This window comes from Lemur catta, chromosome 6 (assembly GCF_020740605.2).
Source record: "Lemur catta isolate mLemCat1 chromosome 6, mLemCat1.pri, whole genome shotgun sequence".
Taxonomy (NCBI): domain Eukaryota; kingdom Metazoa; phylum Chordata; class Mammalia; order Primates; family Lemuridae; genus Lemur; species Lemur catta.
Window position 1 is genome coordinate 4,044,741 of NC_059133.1, and position 26,171 is coordinate 4,070,911.

General features: G+C 49.0%; 1 protein-coding gene and 1 non-coding gene across 4 annotated transcripts in view; one reads left to right on the forward strand and one right to left on the reverse strand.

Moving 5' to 3' along the window:
• FAM118A (family with sequence similarity 118 member A) overlaps nucleotides 1-25,660 on the reverse strand; it is a 29,928-nt gene extending 4,268 nt beyond the window's left edge. The window contains exons 1-8 of one of the 3 annotated variants that reach the window (XM_045552801.1): nucleotides 25,416-25,660; nucleotides 14,514-14,569; nucleotides 12,991-13,243; nucleotides 9,279-9,500; nucleotides 7,323-7,451; nucleotides 5,506-5,791; nucleotides 3,881-3,913; nucleotides 2,906-2,983 (exon numbers count right to left, since the gene is read on the reverse strand). In XM_045552801.1, coding sequence (XP_045408757.1) covers nucleotides 2,906-2,983; nucleotides 3,881-3,913; nucleotides 5,506-5,791; nucleotides 7,323-7,451; nucleotides 9,279-9,500; nucleotides 12,991-13,243; nucleotides 14,514-14,560 — 1,048 coding nt within the window. In that variant the 5' untranslated portion in view covers nucleotides 14,561-14,569; nucleotides 25,416-25,660. Of the gene's footprint in view, nucleotides 1-2,905; nucleotides 2,984-3,880; nucleotides 3,914-5,505; nucleotides 5,792-7,322; nucleotides 7,452-9,278; nucleotides 9,501-12,990; nucleotides 13,247-14,081; nucleotides 14,093-14,513; nucleotides 14,570-25,415 lie in introns of those variants that run through there. The other 2 variants (XM_045552800.1, XM_045552802.1) reach the window with 2 other exon arrangements.
• LOC123640927 lies at nucleotides 7,600-7,729 on the forward strand. Its single transcript, XR_006736155.1, has one exon. It is a non-coding gene; the product is annotated as a small nucleolar RNA SNORA33 (small nucleolar RNA).
• Nucleotides 25,661-26,171: the final 511 nt, after the last annotated feature.

Here is a 26,171-nt window from a genome sequence, read left to right on the forward strand (position 1 = left end):
TATTAAAATTCAGCTTAAAAAGTTATTTGTAACTGATTTCTATTTCAGAAACTACAATTACTCTTATATGCTAAACACTTCAAAGACCCCTCCATAATGGAAACAGTAGACGCTGTCTAGAAATGGCTTGTGAAGTTATAAATACCATCAGGGAACCAAGTAAATTACGACATTTGGTTCGCAAAGATGTGTGGAAACCTCAGCCCATAAACAGGATGCTGTTTTCATTCTTAGTGGACAGAGGGGGTAATGTGAACAAACGCGCAGCGGGAGCCTGCTGGAAACGCGGAGATGAAGGCTCAGAGTGTGCGTGACGGGACTGCCGAGCAGAGGGACCTGTCGGCTCCAGGCTGCAGGTGTGGCCAGCAGGACTGCAGACATGAGCCTTATCCTCTCCTACACACATGCACACAGGCCAAGCCTTCTGCACAACCAAGACCAGAGGCTTTTCCCTGACTACACATGACCTCCTAGAGAAGGCAGGGCTGCCACTGCAGGTGACGGCACCTGAGAGCTTTGCTCTCACGGGCATCGAAGGGGACACCTGCCCACCGCTCTATGGCAAAGTCTGCCAGGCAACAGGCCCTCCACCCGATACGCCAGCACCGTTCAGAGGCAGGCCACCGGGGGATAAAACCTGTGTACGCGGCCAGGCGCGGTGGTTCACGCCTACAATCCCAGCACCTTGGGAGGCTGAGGTAGGAAGATCGCCTGAGGCCAGGAGTTCAAGACTAGCCTGAGCAACACAGCAAGATACCCCTCTCTATACAATCAGCAGGGCATGGTGGCTCACACCTGTAGTCCCAGCTACCTGGGAAGCTGAGGCAGGATCGCTTGAGCCTGGGAGTTTGAGGTTGCTGTGAGCTATGATGATGCCACCACATTACAGCCTGGGCAACAGAGCAAGACCCTTATCTCAGGAAACACAAAAGAATTTTATCCAAAACACTATCAAACTTGAATTCTCCCTCTAAAAATGCACATGTCCCCCAAGCAAACTAAAGTTATACAAAATCTGAACGAGAGGACGGGGAGTCCCTCAGCTGCTCTCCCAAAAGGACCCACTCACTCTCACCTCCATCCCCGACACTGCAGCCCCTGGCTCCTCTCGCCACCAGTCGTAACTTGGGCAACAACTCACTTTGCAGGTAACCATTTAAAAACTATCTTATTTTATTTGACTAAGTTTTATTTGCATTCATTATGAATCTTTGTTATCTACAACAGATTACTTCAACAGTGCATGTTTCTTGCAGCATTGAAGGAAAACGTAGGATCACAGGACGGCTCAAACATGCCCACTGAGAAATTAATTTACATGTTAAATGAATAGGTAATTGTCAGGTTAAATGCTTCCTAGTTCTCACAAATTTTTGGTGGCTTACTATATGGATATTTAAGAGCGTTTTACTGATGTTTTCTTATATAAAGTAATAAAATGTCACTCTGGGAGGCCGAGCCAGGAGGATTGCTTGAGGTCAGGAGTTGGAGACCAGCCTGAGCAAGAGCGAGACCCCATCTCTACTAAAAATAGAAAGAAATTATCTGGACAACTAAAAATATATAGAAAAATTTAGCCGGGCATGATGGCGCATGCCTGTAATCCCAGCTACTCAGGAGGCTGAGGCAGAAGGATTGCTTGAGCCCAGGAGTTTGAGGTTGCTGTGAGCTAGGCTGACACCACGGCACTCACTCTAGCCCGGGCAACAGAGCGAGACTCTGTCTCAAAAAAAAAAAAAAGTAATAAAATAAAAACTCTTGTTATCTGAAAATCATCTATCCTAACATTTTCAGGAATGGAGTAGAGTCAGAGGACCAAGGAAGCCTCTGGTGTCTCCAGAGATTTGAAAAGCTATCACAGTCACAGACAAGGGAGAAAGAAGAATCTAAAACCTCCTCAAAAAAATAAAAAGCAACACAAATGTCTTAAGGTCTCAATATGAAGCAATCACAACTGGAAGAATGGAATGTAAGGAAAAATCCACACTTGACCTTGACGTTGAGAACACATCCTGCAACTGGCCAGGAGTCCCAGCAGCGGGCCCGTTAACCTCACACGCAAGTTGGCTCACCAGGAGAGAATACTGACACAGTTTTAATAAAGGAAGTGCTTTTGTTTTCCAACTTTTAGAATCAACTTATTGACAGACTGGAGGTCTCACTTCCTTTCTGTCCTGCAACCACGGTGACTGACACTGACAACATGAAGCTGGCAGGCTCGGTGAGAGGGTGAGGAGGGCCCATCGCAGCCAGGCTGCACGTCGGGAGGGCAGGTTTCAGTACCGTACTTAAAGTGCAGAGTGAGGAACAGTACACAGGCCTATCAAGACCTGGGAGGTGGCGGATGAGGAAAGGACAAAGGCCGCATGAGTAAGCTAGGTCACCTTTCCTAGTGCCAACAGACATGGCCTATTTAAGTAGCTTAAAGAAATATTTCCATAGTTTAAATAAATCTTAGTCAGTGATAGAGGTGGGGGAAAAAAAAAAAAAACCAAATGACTTAAAGTGGTTTCCTCGAGACTAAGGTGGCATAAATCAGGCTAGTGGTCACCTTTGCGTCACACTGGGTGCTGGGGAATGACGGGAGAGTGGCAAAGGGGCTCCCGACAACGTTCTGTTTCCCGAACTGGGTGTCAGTAGATGGATGTTTTCACTTTGTGAAAATCCACTGAGCTGACCTCCTCTTTGTACACTTTCTCGGTGTATTTTTCTTCAATAACATGCTTACTTAAATCAACACAAGTTTTCACAGGGAGTACCTCTGGGCAGTTGGAAGCGAGAGGCCAGGTTCCCTTCCAGCCTCTCTGACTCTGACTCACCGTGTGCCCCCTCCGCCCGCCCGGGCATCAGCGCGCAGCCCCGTGCCCACGACGCTGCCCACAGGGAAGGAACGCAATCCCCGTACCTGATTGTCTGAGCTTTTTTGAAACTTCAATTCCATTCTCTTCTAACTTCCTCTTTGCACAGTCCTGACATGCATTACCTGAAAGATGAAAACTTAGTAAAAAGCTTATTCATGCTAGAATCCACCTTCCAAGGACCAATTTATAAACTTGATCTTACTGAAGCCTTGGCCAAGTAATCCCTGCCACATGCCACAGATCGTCTGGGTCAAGTTAACGTTTCTTTCAAAAGGAAACAATGGTTCCAGGAGTCACATTTCAGCATAAAGCAACTGTAATAAGTATGTCCTTTCACGTGGAAACAGGGTGGAAACGGAAAGCTGAGACCAGCGGTTTTAACTCCTGCACCGAACGAACCTCATCCACCACCGACCGGAAGTGAGGCCAGCAGTCCCCACCCCACATGCGTTTTCCTGTCCGTAACAGGCCGGGCCCAACACAGCTGCATGCCAGGCCTCTGCCCGCCGACCAGAACCCCTCTTGGCCCACGGACTGAGAAAGTGGAGACATCTGGGGCCCAGTTCACAAACAAGGAAGCTGACTGAGTCCTGTTTATTTATAAACAGGCAGAATTGAGCCCAACAAGATGACCGTTCACATTTCAAATGAGTTTTAAACAGAAAATTTTGTATGAAAGCTCAGATCCTTGTAATTAAAATTTCAGAAGGGATAGGTCATTCCAAGTTCCTACACTTTGCACCAAATGGCGTAACACAAACACAACTTTGTTCCGATTCCCTTGTAACTCTTGGTTCTAGGACGGGAAGCTACTGCCGGGGCCAGAGGGCCCACGTTTGAGACGCTGTGCTTCCCAGCCGAAGGCTGATTTTTGGTCCCTTCATTGTGGCAGGGGCTGCAAAGGCGTGGCTGTCATCCTCAGTGGCTGTTTAGATACAGGCCAATTATTTAAGGTGAGAAACATACTTCTATGACTTTACAACTAGTGCCTGGAAGAGAGTGGGATCTGTAGGCTTTACCCAGTAACGTGGTGCTGTCCACTCGATCGGCATCTGAGGAAGAAAGAACAGCAGTCAGCAGGACTGAGACCTCGGTGCTCCTCCTCCTCAGGCCGCTCTGAGGCAGGGCAGCTCCAGACCCCCCGGGCGACTCCCTGCTCTCCTCGGCCACCTCCCAGGGCTGGCAGATGTGAGGACTCAGGGGACGACTGCGAGAGGCACCTGGAGCCGGCTGGCCCCAGGGAGCGATGGCTGCCCTTGCTGGCGTCAGTGGGCCTCCTCTCCCGGCAGGACAGGCACTCCCTGAATCCAAGGACAAACGTGCTTCATGACACAGACAGATTAAAAGTCTGAATGACCTTTCAGTCCTTGGGCATTTTGTCGAGTCCACTCAGCTGCCAAGGCCTGGAAGAGGGGCCTCAGCGGGGACGGGAAGCCGCTCAGCGACAGACTCCAGGAGTCTGAGCACACGCAGGGCGTATGTCAGGCCCAGGTCTCCTGGGGAGTCGTGGGTGTGGAGGAATGAGAGGGGTCAGGGGCAGAGACGAGGGGAGCCCCCTGCCTCCCTGCAGAGCCAGGCACAGGAGCCGGTGCCAGGCCGCACTGAGTGGTGCACTTGGCTCTGCTGCCGGGCAAGGACCCTGCCCCCGCTTCGAACGTCTGAGCAATAACTAGGCAAGTCGTTCACCTCTGTGAGCTTATCTCATCATCTATAAAATCAAATAAAGTCAACAATGTAAAAGTTGTAGCAGCATGTGACACCTAGCAGCTTGGCAAGAAACTGACTACTGCCCTAATTGTTTTTATTCATGGAAATCCAACTTAAATTGGCCCATTTTGCTAATTATTAGCAATTCTGAAAAGAAAGTGCCAGTGGCTAAAAAGCAACAGCAACCTGGCTGTTGGATTACCTGCGCAGTCTCCAGCCTTCCCGTTCACAGCTGGTCACAACCAGCACCTTGGTGGCGAACCTACTCTGCTGTGTGGGTGTCGCCTGGGCTTCCTGCTCCCACCGTGCAAGACCAGCACGGACCCTCCCAGCTTGCTCTCATCGGCGTTTCACAACACCCAACGCAAAGCCACTCCCTCCCTTGTGTCGACAGGACCAAGTTTAGGGACTCTCCATTATCCTGGTCCTTCCTGACAGATGGACAATTCCCAGAAGGGCCGAGGAGTATTACTAGACAGTGCTGCGCTCAGCAGAATAGGGAAAATAGGTTATTTGAAAAAAAAAAAAGTCTTCATAAAAACCATTTGTGTTTTTGAAGTTTTAACTTTCAAAGTATTGTGACAGGATAAAGGTATGAGGTAGCTACATTTTTCAGGGGTTACACATCCCAACCGATAAAGCCAGCCCAGTAGTTTTCTTTGTTGGTCAAGATATCCTGAAACATGACTAAATGTGTCTCACAGTAACATGTGCACAGCTGTAAACTTTCAAAGTTACTTTAAACTTTATGTACAGACTGTCACTCTCACACCAGTCATCCCAATCTTCTAATTTTAAATTATCCAGAGGCATTTTTTTTAAATAGCTGGAAGACTGGTGAATTTTATGGTATATGAATTATAGCATCAAAAAAAAAAGGAAAACCACCGGAAGCAGCCTGTGAGTTTTGTACTTTCGTACTGGAGAAGCGCAGTACCTGGACTTCGCTGTTTGCAGATCTGAGTGGCAAGTTCTTGCACGTATCCCGGAAAATAGTCAAAACAGTCCCCATAGGATACGACTTTGATTCCGTGTAAAAGCATATCCGCTTGATGCTTAAAGAAATGGTCTTCGTCTTCCTTGAGCACAACCATGTAGTGCTCTAAATCCACCTTGTTCGGCACCGAGTAAAGGAAGAGAGCTTGGAATATCTGATCTCGAAGGGTCTCTCCGCAGCCCATGAACAGGAAGGACTTCGTGCGGTACAGGTTCTGGAGCACTTCCTGAGAGAAAGCCAGCGAGGAAATCAGGACGCTTGCTGGAGAGACAGCAAGAGCTCATGACTAGCCATCAAGTCACATGCGTGTGCTGCGCCGTCACGGCTCCCCAACGGGCCTTCCCCGGGGCCACACTGGGGACACAGTGCGGACACTGTGTACTCTCCACGTGGCACTCAGGTCACCCCAAAGCAGGGATCTGTGGCAACAAAGGCCAAAGCTGGGCTGAGCCCACCTCTCGGCAAGGACAGGGCACCTGTCCCTACCTGAGCCAAGACAACTGGCCTGTGCCCAGAGTCAGTGACCAGGTGAGCAGACCTCACAGTAAGGACAGTGACCCCTACTCACCAGCACAGCCAACTGGCTGAAATCTTCTGCAATCATGTTCAATTTTAAATTACTAAAACATATTGATAAAATAAGGACATCAGCATTTGTCCAGTTCAGAATCATGTACACGAAATGAATGTCTGTCTTGATGGATCGTCTATGGGAACTGTTCCGGGGTGGAGGGGCAGTCAGGAGAATAGGGCTGTTGGGAATGAGGGCAAGAGAGCTGGGGAGGGAACCCAGTAACGGTGACCGAGGGGGTGGGCACAGGGAAAGCAAAGATTGTGTGGGGTCACTCAGGCACCAGTTCAGATATCCAGCATCTTAGAGAGGGTCAGTAACAGCCGAGGCGCTTCTTAAAACCAACTGTGCAACTGAAAAGCTTCTGCCCACTCACTCGTCCTGCTGACATCTCGCCCCAGCGTTACACAGGCCGGGGAGTGAGCACTGAGGGACAGAGCACCTGACCCCAAGCGCACCAGTGACTCCACAGAGACATGAGTTTCTAAGAGCGCTAACAGAAGCATTTGGAAAGTGCTGGGCAGCACAGCTTTTCCACACTTCACTCTGTCTAGGGCACCAAGAAACCTTCACAGAGAACGAAGTTTTAAAACTAAAGAGAAGAGGGAATTTCAGACAGGAAGATGCCTGGATGAACACGAACATTCGAAACTGCACAAGGCCCTACAATGTCATGCTGAAAAGTCTCGCTGTGTCCCTGGGCTAGAGAGAACCACTGAATGTCTGGGGCTGGCATGGAGAGGGTGAGATCAGATCTACGCTTTTGAAGGAATCATGAGGCTGAACACGATGGCTCACGCCTGTAATGCTAGTGGTTTGGGAGGCCGAGGCGGGAGGATCGCTTGAGCCCAGGAGTGTGAGGCTGCAGTGGGCCACGATGACGCCACGGCACTCCAGCCTGGGCAACAGAGCGAGACCTTGTCTCAAAAAAAAAAAAAAAAAAAAAAACCATAGCCTTCCTCCGACAAAGGTTCACTGAGCACCCACTCAGCGCACAGCTGTGCCCGGCTCTAGAGACACTGGGAGCACAGAGGATGTGTCCCGCCCTCAGCAGCGTGCAGAGCCCCAACCCAGACGACAGGAATGCCCAGAGCCTGGGAAACCACCCAGACTGCAGCCAAATGGCCAGTGGCCACCACAAATTCCCCAGGGGATGCAGACAATGCCTAATTGGGACGGACCGTACCATTACTTCCGCGTCTTGAGTGACATCTTTATATCCTGACGGATCCAATACCATCCCACAGGGGTCTGTGTACAAGCCATGAATATGAAGAACTCCGTATCTGATGTGTCCTCTTGCCCACTGGAGGACCTGTCAAAAATCAAGTCAAGTCAAAGGAAAAAAACCCTGTTATTTCAAACAGATAAAATAAAATATTCAAATCAGAGTCATAGTTTTTCAAACTTACTGTGGAAGAAGAGATGTTTCAATTTGTAACTACACCTTTAATACATAAGAGAAGCCAGCCAAAGAATCTGCTTGCCTGAATGTGTTACTGCAGAGATTTTTAAAAGCTGGCAATAGTTAAAGCCATCTTATGAGCCTTAAGGACACTGAAGTCATTAAGGTTCCTGAAAATGGCTATAATAAATTTTAATGATGGGAAGCATTTTCTTAAGACATAGCTAATTATTAAAGCTTCACTATGATCAGTGCTAAGAACTTAGTGAGATTTCTAAATGTTAATAAGAAATTGCATGGAATATCTTTAAAGAAAAAAATACAAGAAACTCAGCTGTTAGCACTAGTTATTCCTATCATATTATATAATAAAGAACTTCCTTTCAGCCTGAGCAAGAGCAAGACTCCGTCTCTACTTAAAAATAGAAAGAAATTAGCTGGACAACTAAAAACATATAGAAAAAATTAGCCAGGCGCACATGCCTATAGTCCCAGCTACTTTGGAGGCTGAGGCAGAAGGATCGCTTGAGCCCAGGAGTTTGAGGTTGCTGTGAGCTAGGCTGACGCTACGACACTCTAGCCCGGGCAACGGAGTGAGACTCTGTCTCAAAAAAAAAAAAAAAAAAAAACTTCCTTAAAGACAGTTATATAGAAACTACCTTCAACATCTGTGATTACAGCAAATTGTTAAGAGTTATTACTTCAGAGGAGTGGTGGGGACTTTCACTTCTAAGTTATATGCTATTTTTTACTTACTGCTTTGCTTCTTATGTATTATATTTATACTCAGAAAAAATATATCTGGGAAAAAGTGATTTTCTTTTATTTTTTTGGCTGAGTCTTCCTCTGATGCCCGGGCTAGAGTGCAGTGGCATCAGCCTAGCTCACAGCAACCTCAAGTGATCCTCCTGCCTCAGCCTCCCAGAGTGCTAGGATCCCAGCCTGAGCCACTGTGCCCGGCCTGTCTGCTGGACTCAAGGTCTCACCCTGTCGCCCAGGCCGGAGGCAGTGGCATGATCACAGCTCACTGTAACCTCAAACTTCTGCACTCAGGCAGTCCTCCTGCCTGGCCACCATCAGTCTTTAAAATATCCACACCCTTTGACCCTGAAACTCTTCTAGGAATTGATCCTGAAGAATAAGCAGGGATAGAAAAGTATAAAGATTTTCATTGCAGCATTATTTATAACTGTAAAAATATGTTAACAAAAACAGAGGAAGGGTAACAATTATAATTTATTATAATCCTATTGCCATTTAAAATCACCCTTTTAAAAACAGCTTAATGACAGGAAAATGCTCACAGTACATAATAATAAGAAAAAATTAGGATTAAAAACTTTGCATATATTACAATCCCAATTGGTTAAAGAAAAATTCATAGTGATACGACTGTGGGTGATTTTACTTTTCTTTTTTTCTTTACTGCCCGTATTTCCTACAATGACTGAAATGAACAAACACGGATGAGAAACGCTCGCAGCCCTACAGGACAGAACACAGGAAGGAGCGAGAGCAGAGCCTTGAGCAGGGCACACCCCGAGGAAGGGCCTGGCAGCCTTGTAGACCGGCGTCTTGTCTTCCCGTGGGGCACAGCACCCATGAGCTGCCAGTTCATGACCTTCCATGATTACTAATTCAGGACTGTGAAAGTGAAAGCTGCTTCTAACCGCAGCAGGGCCAACTCGCAGAGCCTTTTCCTCATACCCGCCACCCGCCCTGCGCCCCGGCCCGCACCTTGGTCTTATCCTTCAAGTCCAGAGACTCCATGGGCTTGTTCTGCTGCTGGCCGAAGAGCTCCAGCAGGTTGTCGTAGTTGGTGGTCAGCACCATGGTGCCCCTGGCCATCAGGCTGAGGATCGACTGCAGCACCAGCGGGTTCTGGATGTGCTGCTCCAGGTTGTCAAAAACCTCCATCAGGCAGTCCTGGAAGAAGTTGGGCTTGGTGTCACCGGTGCGCTGTGGAAAGGTGGAGCGAGAATTACACAACATCAGCTCTCAACGCTCAGGTGGCGTCCTCAGTGCTAGAGATACAGAAGAAAGAATGAAAAAGAAAACAAGAAAGAAAACCCAGGCTTCACAGGATTTATTAAAACTCTAGAGGAGGGCACAGGTAATGTACAAATGCGTACCAGGCGGACAGTGACAGATGCGGCAGTAAAGTAGGGCAGAGAAAGGGGACAGGCCCAGGGCACCAGGAAGGCCTCTCTGACTCGGGGACTTGCGCAGAGGCCGGAAGGAGCGCGGGCCTGTGGAGAGCGCTGAGCCGGGCAGGGCAGATGCACAGGCGCCGAGGTGCCCACGGGTCAGCGGGAGTAAGGGGAAGTGGCAGCCGCGCGGTCAGAGAGGCGACCTGACCAGATCACGTGGGGGCCTAGAAGACCACGGTAAAGACTCTGGCTTTCCTTCAGGGAAGGCTGCCAAGTCCCAGTTTTCTCTCCTTTGGTGGCATATGAAATGGTGTGTTTTCATGGCATCTTAAATTAGGTGAGTGTTCCACAAACTGCAGAGAGCCCAACAGGGCCAGGACTGAGACACGGCCTCTGGACGCAGCTCCAGTGGTCACCGGTGGGCTCGGTAAGAGCCGCCTCAGTGGAGCGATGGGGGCAAACGCCTGGCGGGGGGTTGCAGAGAAGAAAGGAAGTAGCTACAGCAGATACAACTGCCAAAGAGCTTTGCTGTGGGAGGGGCCAGAGAAATGGAGGTGGGAGCCGGGAAGACAGGGGCCGAGGGGTTTCACGCACTCCCGGTGAGACCACCCCTCGCCCAGCCTCTGCCCAGCACTCGGCCTCACCGTCATCCTGCCTGGGTGGCTGGCCACCAGAACTCATCCCCGTGCCCTCTGTCCCTGTTTATGTCGGTCATCATCGTCACAAGAAGCCCGGGACTCACACATTCCTGTCACCCCCACAGCTCTGAGCACTCTTTCTTCCAACAGTCTCCCATTCCAGAAACCCTCCCACTGCTCCCAGGGGGTCTGCCATCAGCAACCCCCCACGTAACCACCCTCTTCCGGGAATGCCCACCTTTCTCCCTCAACCGGAACCGGAGCCCGCCCAGGTGGGGGCGCTCCTCCTCCACACTCCTCGGGCTGGTGAAGGTGGGGGCTTGGTCCCGCTCTGTCGAGTCTCCCCAGCTGTACTTGTATCATACTCCATGGTGACTCACGTGTCTACTTAGATGATCCTTTCTGTACCATGCCTCTGAATTCCCCTCACTATCCTCCAGTGATCCTGTCCCGTCTCAACCACCAGCACCTATGGCTACATCCCAGACTTCATGTTACCAAGAGCTGGATCCTTTCCAGAACCTCTGGCCCAAGCCCCTCTGTCCCATCTCTAGCACCTCAGCTCCCAGGGACACCAAGCCCATCGAGGCCTGTGAGCCACCGGCCCCACTACCACTGACCACAATCACTCGTTCCTCTGATGTCCTGCCTTCTCCCGTTGAGCAGCTGAGCGTCCATAACTGATCATTCGACTGCTCCCCTGCATACCCCTCCCTCGTCCCTCGCCTTTCTCTGGCATTGTTGGAATCCCCTGATAAAACCAACTCTCTGCTTCCCCTGTGCCTGCTCCTAAACTGCTCAACACAGCAGGGAAACACAACCATGCTGACTGGCCTCGCTGTAACTCTTTCTGACGGAGGCTTTCAAAAATGTGCAAAAGTAAAGAGAAGAGTTCAATGACTTCCAAATACTCATCTCCTAGTCTAAACAGTTGGCCCTCAAGCCAGCTGTCCTCTCTTTAAATGAATGACAATGAGGACCCTCCGTGTTGCCCAGCGACCCCACTGCCCTCTTCCCCTCTTCTTCCTGTGATAGGAGTCGGCAAACTCAGTCGATGAACGGCCAGAGAGCAAACATGTTAGGCCTCGTGGGCCACAGCGTCTCTGCTGCAACAAAGCGTGCCGGCAGCCAGACAGCGCGTGAGTGAACGGCCGCGCTGTGCGCCAGGACTTCATGACACAAACAGGCAGCAGGCCAGGCGTGGGCTGGGCCATAACGTGCCAACCGCTGCCCTATGATGAGAATTGTCCCTTACTAATAGGACACCTATGTTTGCCACAGTCACCTATCTAAAAACATTTCGCAGACTGGCAAAGCTAGGTGCAGCCCTGTGTAAAACTCTGGCCAATGAGATGAAAACAGAAACATCTACATGACTTCCCCGGCAGCCCTCACAGGCACGAGCCCGCCAGCTGGAGCGCCAGGTCACTCAACGCACCTGACTTAGAGTGCGGGCTGGAAGCTGCCTGTTGAGAATGGCCCATCAGCCAAAGAGGGGCCAGTCGCCAGGACTGCCCAGCACCGTGTTCTCCCTGGGCCAGCCCCGGCTGCTACGGGAGAATTACAACCATGACCACATCGAAGCCACACAGTTTTGGGTCTGTTTTTACACAGCCTAAGCTTTCCTACCCTCCCCGATGACTAGTTCGCTCTTTCCTGCTTTCTCCTGTGAGTCCGAACCGCCCACTTTTGCTCCCTGTCCTGCCTCTCGCATGGTGACTACGCTTCTTCATGAAAAGAAACCGGCCACGAGCCTCTCCCACACTGTCGCACCTCCCAAGCATCTGGGCCCAGACACCACAGCTGACTTCGCCCTGCACCAGACCCCACCGGCGCGAGGGCATCGCTCAGGAGCCGCCTCCTGCCCAACCAGTTGCTTTTCCTCTCCGCCAGATCGCCTCCGCCTGCAAAGAAGCTGTCACCTCTCCTTATCGTAAAACATCTTCTAGGAACCACCTGTCATCTGAAGAGATGTGGCTGGCCTGCTTAAACCAAAACATACCTCAAGTATTATCCTGGACAGAGCTGGAACCCATTCTACTAAGTATCCAAGAATGGAAAAACGAGCACCGCGTGTACTCACCACCAAATTGGTATTAACTGATCGATACTTAAGTGCAGACATAGTAATAACACTCATCGGGTGTGGGGCAGATGGGTGTAGGGCGCACCGTGCACTGTCTGGGGATGGACACGCTTGAAGCTCTGACTCGGGTGGGGAGCAAGGGCAATATACATAACCTAAACACTTGTACCCCTCTAATATGCTGAAATAAAAAAAAATTTTTTTTTAAATAAAATAAATTGCTGTTGTAAAAAAATAAATAAATAAAACAGACCTAAAGGATGCCTCTTTACCTAACGACTGCAAAACCACTAAGTCCACACCCAGTGCAGCATGACAATACCCCCGAGGCAATCTACGTAGTCAGGTCCATTTAATGTGGGCTCCGCTAGGAGGCCACACTGTACCTGGCGTCACTCTGACTAAAAAGATGACATCCTGATGGCCTGGAAGATGTGTGGCCCGTCAGCCCGACTGTGCCGAGAAATGAGCACGACACAAGCTCACAGCAGCTTAACATCAGGTTCACAGTCACCCAACCTACCCAGAACCAGAAATTGTCCCCGTGAAACCAGAAGTATTTGTCTCACACTTACAGGTGACATCTTCCGGATCAGATCATGGGCAACAACCAGCAGGTCCCGGTCCTTCGTCACCTTCCTCCGAAACTCAGCGATGTCCCCAGGGTGAAGCACCTCCAGCTGCTCTGCAGCCTCAATGACAGCCTCGATGCAGCTTCTCCACGAGCAAAGGGCGGGGATTCCTGGGGCCACTGCTGCGCTGACACCCGTCCCGATGACCAAGAGCAGTTCTTGAGGCTGTTTCCGGATGAGGCTTTTTAAAAACTTTCTACTTAAAAACAGGGGAGAGAGAGAATAAAAGTCAATACATAAGTATCACAACACGAAGTCTGGAAATTTCTGTGAAGTTGAGGCCTTGTACCATACACACATACACACTTTGTCGCCTCTTTACTGGAAGATAGAGCCTATGCATCATTCTTCTTTGTATATTGATTTTACATGTTCTACCCTCATTCCTCAAAGGATTTGGGACAGCGATGTCTCACTGATCTTGAGTTGCCCACACTGTTAAACACACGTTTAAGTGATATATATTTGTGAACAAAAAGCTCAGCAATTTTAATTCCTTTGAAGCTGTAAATAGCTTGTAAATCCAAACTATGATGACAAAAGGATCCCTGCTTGCAGTGACAGATAAGAAAACTCCTGCCAAAATTCTGGTTTTCTGCACCTACCACCACCAACCCATTCTATAGTAAGAATCTCCTTATAATGGCTCATTGCACAATAGGCATAACCTGCCGTCCATTTGTAGTCAAAGAATTCTTTCCTGCGAAGCATGACACTTTTTTTTTTCTTTTTCTTTGTAGTACAGATAGGGGCTCACCGTTGCTCAGGCTGGTATTGAACTCCTGAGCTCAAGCTATCCTCCCGCCTCAGCCTCCCAGAGAGCTAAGATTAAAGGCGTGAGCCACCGTGCCCAGCTGACACTTCTAAATCTTAGATGTGGGCTGAGTGTGGTGGCTCATGCCTGTAATCCTAGCACTCTGGGAGGCCGAGGTGGGAGGGTCGCTTAGCCCAAGAGTTTGAGACCAGCCTGAGCAACAGCGAAATCCCATCTCTACTAAAAATAGAAAGAGTTAGCCAGGCATGGTGGCACACACCTGTAGTCCCAGCTACTCGGGAGGCTGAGGCAGGAGGATCGCTTGAGCCCAGGAGTTTGAGGTTGCTGTGAGTTAGGCTGATGCCATGGCACTCTAGCCCAGGTGACAGAGCGAGACTCCGTCTCGAGAAAGAGAAAGAGTATGGGAAAGGGAAAGAGAAAGAAAAAATAAATCTTAGACATGACCCCTCTAATTACTTGTTTCTTGGTTTGGAGCCCAGACTATGACTGCTTCCTTGGGCAGAAAACTGCCCTTTGGAATGTTCCTTATGTTGAAGCAAAGGGTGGTAAATGGCCCTTGAAATTCCCTCCCGACTCAGTGTTTTTACTTCACTTTCACCTTTGTGGGTACTAAATAACACGCACACAGACTCACGATAGATGCTATATGAAGTCAATAAACCCGCATGAAGGTACAGTTGACTTCACTTACCTTGATTTTTGTTCACTTCTATTTGCTGTCTTTTCTACTGAATCCATCTGTGAATCCTAAAGAGAAAAATTAGTCAGAAGTGATTTCTATTTCCCAAATAAAATTTCGTTTATTAGTATCCTGGAAGAGCGTCAAGGATGGAATTAAAATTGAAGGTCTTAGATCTTTATTTAAATTAGAATACCCGAAAAATGCCATACATGAATAGCATACGTCCAGAGTATTTCCTATGCCACCATTCCTAATCTCGTGTGGCTTACCAGGCCAGTCAGATTCTCGTTGCTCTATAAGCGACAGAAAAGGAAGGAAAACTAACATGCACAGCACAGATGGTCCAGTGGGCTCCATGCTGGGGGCTGCCACGCTGTCTCTCGTCTGACAACATTCTGGAAGGGCTTCTAGTTGACACGAATGCAAATGACTGACTTATCACAGAATTGAGAAAACGTCAAGCGGCGTAACAAAGTAAAGCCAGGTAAAGCCAGGACGTGGTTTCCAGAGGAAGTAACGAGCTCCCCAGGGTGCTGAGTGCTGGGTCTGGGGTGGAGCAGGGCCCTTCCACCACCAGCACCACCTCTGAGGTGCCAGTCCTCCCCTTGCCGTAAGGAAATCCACCCTCAAGAAATCATCCAGGTAAAAAGTCAATTCTTCCCTTACAGAAAAACAGGACTAAAACCATCTAGGTCTCTATCACCAACCTATCTCCACAGTCTACGATTTTCCCAAAATCACATTTTTCCCCACTTCTAGAACTAATAGTTACTGTAGACAAGTAACTGTAGACAAGGAAAAATACAGAAAAATAAACTTTAAACAGCCTATAATCCTCCTGCCTATGAGCAATAATTGGTAACATTCATGTATTTCCCTCTAGACTTTTTAAAATTTTTCCATTATTTGAGAACATAGTTCATATCCTAATTTTCCATAATCATAATAAAAACATTTCCTTTATGTTATTAAAAACTATTCATAACTGTAAGTGTGATGCACATACATGGAATTCTATCTTACTGATCATCCTTGTGCAAGACGTTAGTATAGTGACACTCTAACAACCAGCTCGGTGCACAAAGCTTATTTGTTGTGAAATGCTTTATTTAGGAAAAATTTCCGAGAATTGCTAAGTTAAAGCATATGAGCACTGTAAAATATCTTGGCACACACTGCCAAACTGCTTTCCAGAAAAGTGGTCAGCAGAACACACAGACGCCCACTTTCTCACATCCTAACCAGCACTGACTGAAAACCACTGATTCCGTACGTGTCATTTTATCCCCCTCAATTAGAATCAGGTCACCAAAAATAATTTTCTAGGGTAAGGCAACAGGCCTAACCAGTCTATAAGCATCATGAGACTGGAGAGCTAAATGGGATCCTAGGGTCATCCCCTGAAAATGCACACAACAGTGTAAGTGCACACACACATTTTCCCCCAGGGAAAGGTGTTCAGAGCCTCCCTCAAACCCCCAAAGATGTCCATGACCATTCTCTAAATGCTAAGAAACCACAGTCGACAGGCAGAGAAAACGAGGCTCCCAGATGCCTGCAGCCTGCCGAGGGGAAAGGCTGACAGAACTAGAGCTGGGCTCAGCCCCAACCCGCACCTTCCTTCCCACCTACCCGCACAAGGTTCCTTCCCACCTTCCCATGGAGTCACTAGCAGTGTCAAAGATCAATGGTTTTTTCTTTTTTTGAGACTGAGTCTCACTGTTTTGCCTGAGCTAGAGTAAAATGGCATGATCACAGCTCACTGCAGCCTCAAACTCCTGGGCTCCAGTGATCCTGCAGTCTCACTTCCCAAAGAGCTGGCACTACAGGCTTGAGCCACTATGCCCACCCAGTTTTTGTTGTTTTTTAACCTATAGATGTTTTCTAAGAAAATTAACAAATATTGAAATATATAATTCCTCTACCATATAATATAAGCCCAGCCCCTGGCCCTGAGATTTCAATGACTGACTAAACTGTTCACCAATCCTTTGTGTTATCAACTATCAAAATATGGATTCTCACTAACTGGCCAAGTTTCGAAGGCTCAGGAATCTCTCACATGAAATGCTCTGGAAGTTCAACTGCTGAGTCAAACAGCTCAGGCTCTGACCTGTCCCCGAGGCTGCCCCAGGCTTCCCTTCCTCAGCTCCTGCAGGGCAAACTCGAGGAGCCCTTCCTGTTCAATCCCACTGGAAAAGTTATATAAGGCGTTCATCAGCTGACTAATCCAACTGCTCCCCCAGTCCTGCCCCCCAACATAAACCACATCGCTTCAAAATAGTTACCCCTTCTGCCTGTGGGAAGGAATCATTTATGTCTGCCTTCTTAAGTCTCTCAACCAGTGATTTAGGAAACCACATGCTCAAAATTGTTACCATGGTAAAGAACTTTAAAAATCTATACCTAGTTCTTTAAATTATTGTTCAACTGCTTTTGATATTCCAAATACATATGATTAAAGTTACAAATTCAAAACCTAAATATTATGTTTACACATCTGCAAAAACGTATCAACAAACTAAACTTCTGCCGGCGTACTGAATTCCAAAATTAAGTGATTTCCAAGTTTCCCAAAAGAACAAGTTATCACCATTCATAACACTTACAGAAAAAGTGAGAGCTTGTGCTCTCTGGCGGTTTGTTGCTGGTTTAGGTGCTCAAAACCTCTTTCTCAGCCTGAACTTAAAGGTACAGGGCTGGCTCCTCGGACAGTTCTTCAAACGACGGCACAGGTTCCACCCTCACCTGGCAGATGTGCCTCCAGACTTTAATACTGATGTGTCCCTTTAAGGATCAAAGGAGCCAACACGGAAGTACCCAATTATATCAAAACTCAACCCAGTAACCCTGCAAGGATGAACTGCATAGTTGCCCATATTTAGACAGTTACAGCTCATTATCCCACTACATGTTTAAAGGCATTACCTCACTTCCTGTTTTTCAGCAGCCTAAACATCAGAGCTAAACCTCACAATAACTTAGAAATTACCCCAAATCTCTCCCTTGTTTTTAAACCAAGGTCCAAGTAGATTTCCAAAGCAATCAATACCTGATGCTAGAAGTCTCCGCAGCACTGCAAGCCTCTTGTGTTCTGCTCCCAATCTCAAACACCATTCTTCTAACCCAGTCAGATTCCGAACAACAGTAACAAACCCTTTAGAGGCCTTTTAGACGCTGCATCTTTTGGTTTCCTTGGTGATTATGCCGTCATCACGGTTTGCAGGCCCAAAGCCAAATCATTGTAGCAACTCTTTTTTTTCAAAGACCTATCAGCATTTTTTGAAAGCAAAATCAGGCCCCAATGCAGATTCTTATAAGTTCCTGTCTTCTTTTATCCAAATCCATTAATAAAAGTCTTACCAGGATGTTTTCTGCTTAGAACATGAGATGATGAGTATTTTATGAAATCAGCTAGAGCGGCTAGAGACTTGCTCTTTGAATCTCCAGCATCCAGCATTAAATAAATGTTCATCGAATTGATAACACTTTTGGGGGTTTTTTTGTTTGTTTTTCTCAGTAGAGATGGGGTCTCGCTATGTTGCCCAGGCTAGTTTCAAACTCCTGGTCATTAAATAAAGTTCATCAAACTGAGTCCAGTGCAAAATATAATAAACTACAAAATGCAAACTTGTTATCTACAGCCAGCAAAACAAAGGCCGCCCAGCCCTAAGCCCATTATGGTAGAATGTTAATGACCCACCCCCAGCCCCCATCACGTCTCCTGGTATCGCCACTTTGTAGAGCCCTTTCACACACAGACTCTGGGCTTAATCATGTAATTTTCTGGCCATCAGGATATCAACAAATGGGATGCAGGTACAAGTTTGCTAAGCCCTTTGACAATGGGGCCTGTCCTCTTGGAACTCTTGCAAAGCCTCGGCCCAGCCTCCGGAGAGGACAAGCACTGCACAATGAGCAGCCAGGCACCACGCATCCCACACGGGAGCAAGGCTGCCTCGGACCACTCAGCGCCAGTGGGGCAACCAGACGACTGCAACGGCTCAAGTGATCCTGGAGAGCTCAGCCCTGGCACCGAGCTCCAGAACTGGCTGTTGCTGTCATCCGAAACCCTGGTTACCACTGCTGTTCTCCACTGCCACGAAGAGAGGTGGGAGGGGGAGAACACCAAAGTGCCAAGAAAAACGGAGTGGATCGATGCATGAAAGAACAGCCATGAAGTTCTGAGGGGAAAGGTGAAACGTGTCAAGAGCAGTAATTATTAAAAGTGGCATAACAAAAAACTTGAATTAAATTGCCTTCCATTACAAGCTACACTTTCACTTAACAAGTACAGGCCATGAATTAGAAGTGTCAAGTGGGATCCTCAAAAATATTCTTCAAAAAATCTCTTAATTTCTATAACTAGGTTATCATATGGGCTTTGAGTGGTACAAAAAAGCAAGATGAGAGCTCCAAGTTGCACAGCACCTGATTGCAATGAAGGAAGAGGGACACACAGTGGACACATCCTCAAGTATATCCTTTTTACACAGCCCGAAGGGTAGGGGATATTACATTTATTCAGCAAAGTTTCCAAATGTTGACCTTTAACTCACCTGTAGTCAATCCACAGTCATGGAAAACAATGACCCCAGAATTTGCAAAGAAAGTCAGACAAGGTTGCTGTGACTACAAAAGTTATTTATGTAAAGCCCTTAGAACAAGGCCTGGCAACACAGCAGGCCATTACTATCGATATTACTAGTACCACCGCTGCCACTGTTCCAAAAGCCACCACACAATAAATGTGCTACTGACAGAAGACAGGAATCTTGGAAATCCTACTATTAAGTTTAATCCACGCAACCAGAGTGGATCCTAAGGACTGGAATGTCCTCAGAGGAGGCCAGAATCTATCAACTGCGTTCTGACTACACCAAGGCAGGTGTGGAAGCCCAGGGAGGCTTCGAGCAAGCCCCTTCTAGCATGACCCCCCAGCCCTCAAGCACATTACAGATGAGGGCACACAGCTGTCAAAGCATGATGACACTGGTCATTATCATCATCCTTTCTCTTTCCTTTGATTTGATTCCCACAAACTTCCTTGTTCACAGCAATCTGATTTCCCAGGCAGACTTGGGGGATGGGGAAGAGCCTGGCGCAGAAACCACCCAGCAACAAGAGCACATTCTCAAGTGCATCTGGCGGCCGTATTTCTAACCACAAAGGAATCACCTGGGGTCTGGTTGATAGACATATTTCCAGTGAGTTTGATCAGCTTGACTAGGTTCACCTGAATGGGAAACAAGGCACAAATGGACAAAAAAATAAGCCTTCAGAACCACAAAGGAAAGGCTTAACCTTGAAACTGGAAGAACTCCACCCTAAGTGGCACTGGGGTCCAGGTGGAGAGAACCAGGTGGAGTCATGGAAAAGGCAGGAGACTCTCTAAACCTCAGTTTCCCAATCTGTCAAATGGGAATTTCACCACCCACAGCACTGGATGGATTGCTGCAAAGACTTTAGAGGGAGACAAATATCTGAAAGGTACTCAACAAACTGTAAAATGTTTATCTATTACCATAAGCTGCCTGGGCATCGGCACCACTTTTCCAAGGCAGTCACAAGCTACATATCGATTTAACCACAGTTCCAACAAAGCTTAATTTTAGCCATTATTACTAGCAAGGGATCTTCAGAATGAAACTGTTTTCTTCAATTTACAGAAAATACAAACCATTAATGTGAACACATGCTACTTAACCAATCACTTTTTATTCAGTTGAGATAAACTACGACGGAAAAATGTCTTATTTTGTAATGATCAAAATAAGTTAGTTGGCTTCTTGAAACCAATGCCTCCAAACAAGCTGCTTGGGTTTATATACCCAAACCAAGAAAACAGCAAAATCCACCAGGAATAAAACAGTGAAAGGTCACAGTTTATTTAGTTCAAAAGGCAATATTAAGTACTGCCAATTTTTGAGTCCTTATTAAACTCAAGGGAAAATGCTAAGCATTTTACATGCATTATCTCTTTAATCTTCTCAACAACCCCGTGAAGTGACCACTCCTATCACCTCCAGCTGGCCAACCCCAACACCAAACCCTTTCTCACAACATCAGTGCAGCCTGGAATGGCAAACAACTATACCTGATATTTCACTAGGAATTCTGTCACCCACTAAAGCATTCACTGTTTTACAGTTTGTCCATCAGATGTGACACGTCACATAACTCAAGTGTTCTACTTAACGATAAGCCAGTAATGGTAAAACACACCAAAATGAAGGCCAAAGAAAGGCACACTAAACCACCAGCATTTATCCATCCCAAGAGGATACAAAAGACATGTTCTAGAAAATAAACCTCCAATGAAACTTAAAATTACAGAATTTTAGAGCTGGAGGGATCTTAAAGGTTATGTAATACTACACACCCTAATTTTTCAGAACTGAAAATTGAGACTGAGTGGCAGCAACTTGGTCAATGGCCCCCAAGGAGTTAGGGACAAGCTATAAACTCACTCCTGACTCATGTCCTACACTCTTTCCACTATCCTGGGCACTACCTGGTCTACTATGACCCCCAAATTTTACCTTAGGCTCTCATTTCTACCTCTTAACCACCAAATCTTTATCAATAAAGCACACAGTTTGGTTGATCTACAGTTTCACTTGCCCTTTAATCCATTCACTCCCCAGAAATGCTAAGAGAAACGGCTGCCATTAGGAAGATACAGGAGGCAGCAGGAAGAAGCCTCAGGCAAAACAGCCAGCTCACAGCAGTTTTCTCTGGTGTCTCGGCTAGCTTATCACACAACTGTCCCAGTTAACTTCAGCAGGGAACAGATAAGGAGGACTAAAGGGGAGGAAGGGACAATCCCTCCACTCTAGAGGACTACTCACTCCAGGCTCCTTGGAGGAAGGAAGCAGGATGTAGAAGAGCCACACAGTCAAATTAATGCCTGGGCAAGCTACTTACTCTTTCTGAGTCTCTGTTTAATTTACTTTATCCATTAAAAAAGGAATAATATTAATACCGTATACCTCCTATGGTAATTGGAAGCATTAAATGGGATAATATTTCAAAGAACAAAGCCTGAACAGTGTGCTTCCCACTACACCCTAGGTGTGTGATGGGGTCTCCTTCCTAGACTAAAAATAAAACTAATTAAATAAAAAATAAAACAACTCTCCTGTCACACTGGTCGTATTTTCAGTGTTCAACAGCCACATGTGGTTAGTATACTGGACAGCACACACAGAACATTTTCATTACCACAGAAAGTTCTATTGTACAAACCTATCCTAGAGTCTTCCTCTCCCTCCTCGAAGTCCAGACTTCAACAAACAGAAGTCCTGTAGAATTTTCTTCCTAAATTGCTGTCTAATCCACAGCCTCTGTAATTGCCTTAAAGCTCTCACTTGTCTGACACTGAAAGCCATCTGCTTCTAGTTCCAGCCCTCTAGTCCCACACTGTCTCCAGAGGGCATTTCTTTTTTTTTTTTTTTCTTTTTTTTTTGAGACAGAGTCTCACTCTGTTGCCCAAGCTAGAGTGCCGTGGCGTCAGCCTAGCTCACAGCAACCTTAAACTCCTGGGTTCAGCAATCCTCCTGCCTCAGCCTTCCGAGTAGCTGGGACTACAGGCATGCGCCACCATGCCCGGCTAATTTTTTCTATATATTTTTTAGTTGTCCAGCTAATTTTTCTATTTTTTAGTAGAGACGAGGGTCTCTCTCTTGCTCAGGCTGGTCTCGAACTCCTGAGCTCAAACGATCCACCCGCCTCCGCAGCCTCGCAGAGTGCTAGGATTGCAGGCGTGAGCCACCTCGCTGGGCCAAGAGGGGCATTTCCGACGCATGTGAACTTGTCTCTTCTTCAACAGCTTTCCACTATTGTGAAAGATATATTTAGTCTTCAATCCCCCCCTCCCTCCTGTCACACAACTCCTAAAATCCTGGGAATCTCCAGAGTGGTATCTTTTTCTTTGCTAATGTGTTTACAGCCCCTAGGCAGCCTCAGGATGGTGACTGGCCACCAGAAAGACCCAGGCAGGATTAGAAGGCTGGGACTTTCAGCCCCACCCTTTGAGGGGGCGAGGGTGTTAAGGCTAAATTGATCACTAATGGTCAGTGCTTTAACCAATCATGCCTGTGTAATGAAGTCTCCATAAAAGAACCAAGAGGACAGGGTTCGGAGAGCTTCCAGACAGCTGAACACCAGGAGGTTCCTGGAGGGTGACCCGCCAGGGGAGGGCAAGGAAGCCCCTCGCCCCTTCCTTCCCTTCACCTGCCCTAGGCATCTCTTCATTGGTATCATCTGTAACGTGGTTCATAATAAACCAGTAAACTTGTTGCCCTGAGTTCTGTGAGCTGCTCTAGCAAATTAATCAACCCTGAGGAGGGGGCTGTGGGAACGCCTGGGCTTACCCCTGGGTGCCCCGACTTACAGCTGGGCGGTCAGAAGTTCCGGAGGCCTCCACTTGTGACTGGTGTCTGAAGGGGGAGTGGTCTTGGAGACTGAGCCCCCAACTTGTAGGGTCTGACACTGTCTCCGGCAGCGTCCAAACTGAACTGGAGGACACCCAGTTGGCGTCCACTACAGAACTGCTTGCTTGCTGCTGGGGAGAAACCCCTCCCCGCTTTGGTCCCAGAAGTCTACAGACTGTTGCTGCTGAGTGAGAGGACAGGGGAAAAGCACACAAGCATTGTCTTCCACACTCGCACATTCCTTCAGGCCCCCAGCCCAGCCTGATCTTCGCCCCTCTCGGAGACTCGGCCTGTCCTCCACCTGCCCCACTACGCTCCGTGTGGACGTTAGACACACAATCACCCTGATGAAGCTCTCCCAGGGGTGGAGAACCTGCAGCCTTGGGGACACATGTAGCCTTCTGGATCCTTGAGTTCGGCCTTTTGACTGAATCCAAATTTTACAGAACAAATCCCTTTATTAAAAGGATCTGTTCTGTGAAGATGGGATTTGGTCAAGGGGCCCCACTTGGGATGTGGAGGGCCACATGTGGCCTTCAGGCCACAGGTTTCACACCCCTGCCAAAGGCGACACAAGCCCCATGGCAAAAGGACAAAACGTCACGGAAAATGTACCCATGTCGATCCCCAGGCTCAGACAGGAAAGAGATGGAACACCAGTCTTCTGTGCCTGGGCCTTCACAAGCTTAGCTATGCTCCAGGAGGCCTCAGTCCCCACTGCCATCACCTTGGTCCAGGTCACCCCCATCTCTCACAGGGTCTCACTTCCTCCAAACAAGTCTCCCCACCACAGCCAGACTGATTGTTCAAAAGCACACGCACGAACCACCTCTCCTCTCCTCAAGTCCTGAGATGGCCTCCCAGTCCCTTAGGGTGCCAAATCGTCCACCTGGCTGCAGAAGCTGGCTTGCTCCAGTCCCGACTCAGCCGCAGGCCTTCTTTCTTGCCCCTCCAGAAACCCTGCACTATGCAAAACTCCCAGGTCCTTCCATTCTGGTCTCTACCGGGAATACTTCCTCACTCCTCCCTGCCGACCAAGTCCTACCTCCCTTCAGGGCAGCTGGACATTTCTCAGGGGAATGGCAGAAGTAGTCATTTGAGAAAGGGCCAAGGGCACAGTAAGCCTCGGAGCAAAGCTGGGTTCTCTTCGCTTAAGACTCCCTCCCACACCACCCTTGGAACGTTTTTCACCAAAGGAGACAAAACATCTCCAGCCATCCCCCGGATGAAGCGCTGCTCCAGCCAGAGCAGCCACAAGTCTCGGATTCCAGAACTGGTGTGCTTTGGCACGCCTCTCTGCCTTTTCATATGCTGTCTGTCCCCTTTGCCTGGAATGACCCTAACAAACTTCTCCGCAACTTCAACCTTCGAGAATCAGCTCACCTGTTACCTATCACCTCCTCCATCCTCCGCCCAAGAAGCCCTCCTTAACAGTTACCCCTTCCCAAGAATCCCACCTGGTCTCAGCTAGCCTACCACCAGGTAAAAACAACTACTTTTCTAATTGATCCTCCTAACTAGGCCCTGACAGCAGTCTCTTTCTCCAGTGCCAATCCTGGAACCTAGCAGGCGTTCAAAAAAATGTCAGTTCCATGAATGAAAAAATTAAGACACAGAGACAACCTGAAAGCATCCTGATGTGCCCTAACCCCTCACTCCTTACTTCTGTCTCCCTCCACCACATCAGATCACCTGTCCTCTAGACTGTCCAATGAGGCCGTGAGTCTCACCAGAGCATTAAAAGTTAAACACTGTCCCTGCTTTGGCCTCAATGCACTAGTAAACACAAAGGCACATGCATGCACTGAGATCACACCCCTCGTCTGGTTATAAAGTGGTCCTCAAACGATCTGTTACGTGCATCTGCTTCTTTTAAATTATCCTTAAGAATTCACAAACCCTGGGAATACTTCCACGGATGCCCCGCAGGTCCACGGGCCTCGAGTTCTAGAAACTCAGCCCCGAGATCAGTGCAGAGAGGGAGCTAAAGGGTCTGGGCTCCTCAGGGTGGGTGGCAGAGGCAGAAGGGGAGGCTGAGGGCGGTGCGATGGGGCCCCAGGATCTCGGTGGGGCTAAGGATACACGCACCGAGAGCTTCACGCAGGGAAGGTGGGGAGGCTTGGGACGGAGGGTCCTGAGGGAATCTTTAAGGTTTCTGGAACCAAGAGTTCTCAGGGGTCTCAACGGCCTACAGCGGCCGAGTCCAGGGTACATCTTTTAGAGCTTGGGGGTTCGAGGGTCTCGAAGGTTATCGAGGCCCAGAGGCGGCCGAGAACTCCCAGAGCGTCTGGGGGGCCAGGGCTCCCGGAGCGGCCGGGCGGGTCCTGAGGGGGTCTCGGGTCCCGAGGGAATGTTGAGAGGTGTGGGAGGAACCAAGGTGTGTCGGGGTCCTGAGGCGGCCCCCCGCGGCGGACCACGAGGGTCTCGGGGTCCCCAGGGGCTCTCGATGCAGGTCTGCCCCGACCCGCCCCCTCACCTGCGGCGCGGGCGAGACGCTGGTCCGAGATTCCGCCGCCTCCTCCTCAGCGGTCGACGACGTCGCGGGGTCTCGGCGGCCGCGCGCCCCTCACGCTGGGCGGAGCCGGAGGGGACGGGCCTCGGAGAGGGGACTGCGCGCGCACCCGGGACGGGAGCCGGAGCCGGAGCCGGAGCCCGAGCAGACGCCGCACCGCCTCCAGCCGCCGCTCCACGTTAGCCGGCCGCGGCGCCGCCGCAATGCCGTTCCCCGCGCGTCCACCCTCGCCGTGCGAAGGTTCCGCCCAGAAACCAACGGCCCCGGCGGCCGGGGGACCCGCCCCGGGAGGAAGGCGGAGCCACGGCTCGCGCCCCGCCCCGCGCCGGCCCCGCCCACAGGGGCCCCGCCCCCCGCAGTCTGCGGCGCAGGCGCAGTCGAGGGCACGGAAGGCTGCCGGGCCTCAGCAGCTGCTTGCGATCCTCAATCTGTCGTAGGCTGTCGCCGGCTCTCAGTTTACTGACCTGCGGATCCGGGCGGGCGCACGCTGCGGGACGTGGCTAGCATTTGGTGCGGTTGGAAGCGCCGCTCTGCAGCTGCGGCCTGCGCCACACTCGCGCAGTCTCCATCCTCAGCCCCAGGGAGCCCGGACCTGGGGCGGGTCTCAGTCCCCAAACTGTCCCCTCCCCAGCCCGGCTCTCTTTGCTTCCAGAGAGCGCGTCGCTCTCTGAAATTACGTACACTTGTGACTGTCTCTCTCCTTTCCCGTGAGAACCGGCA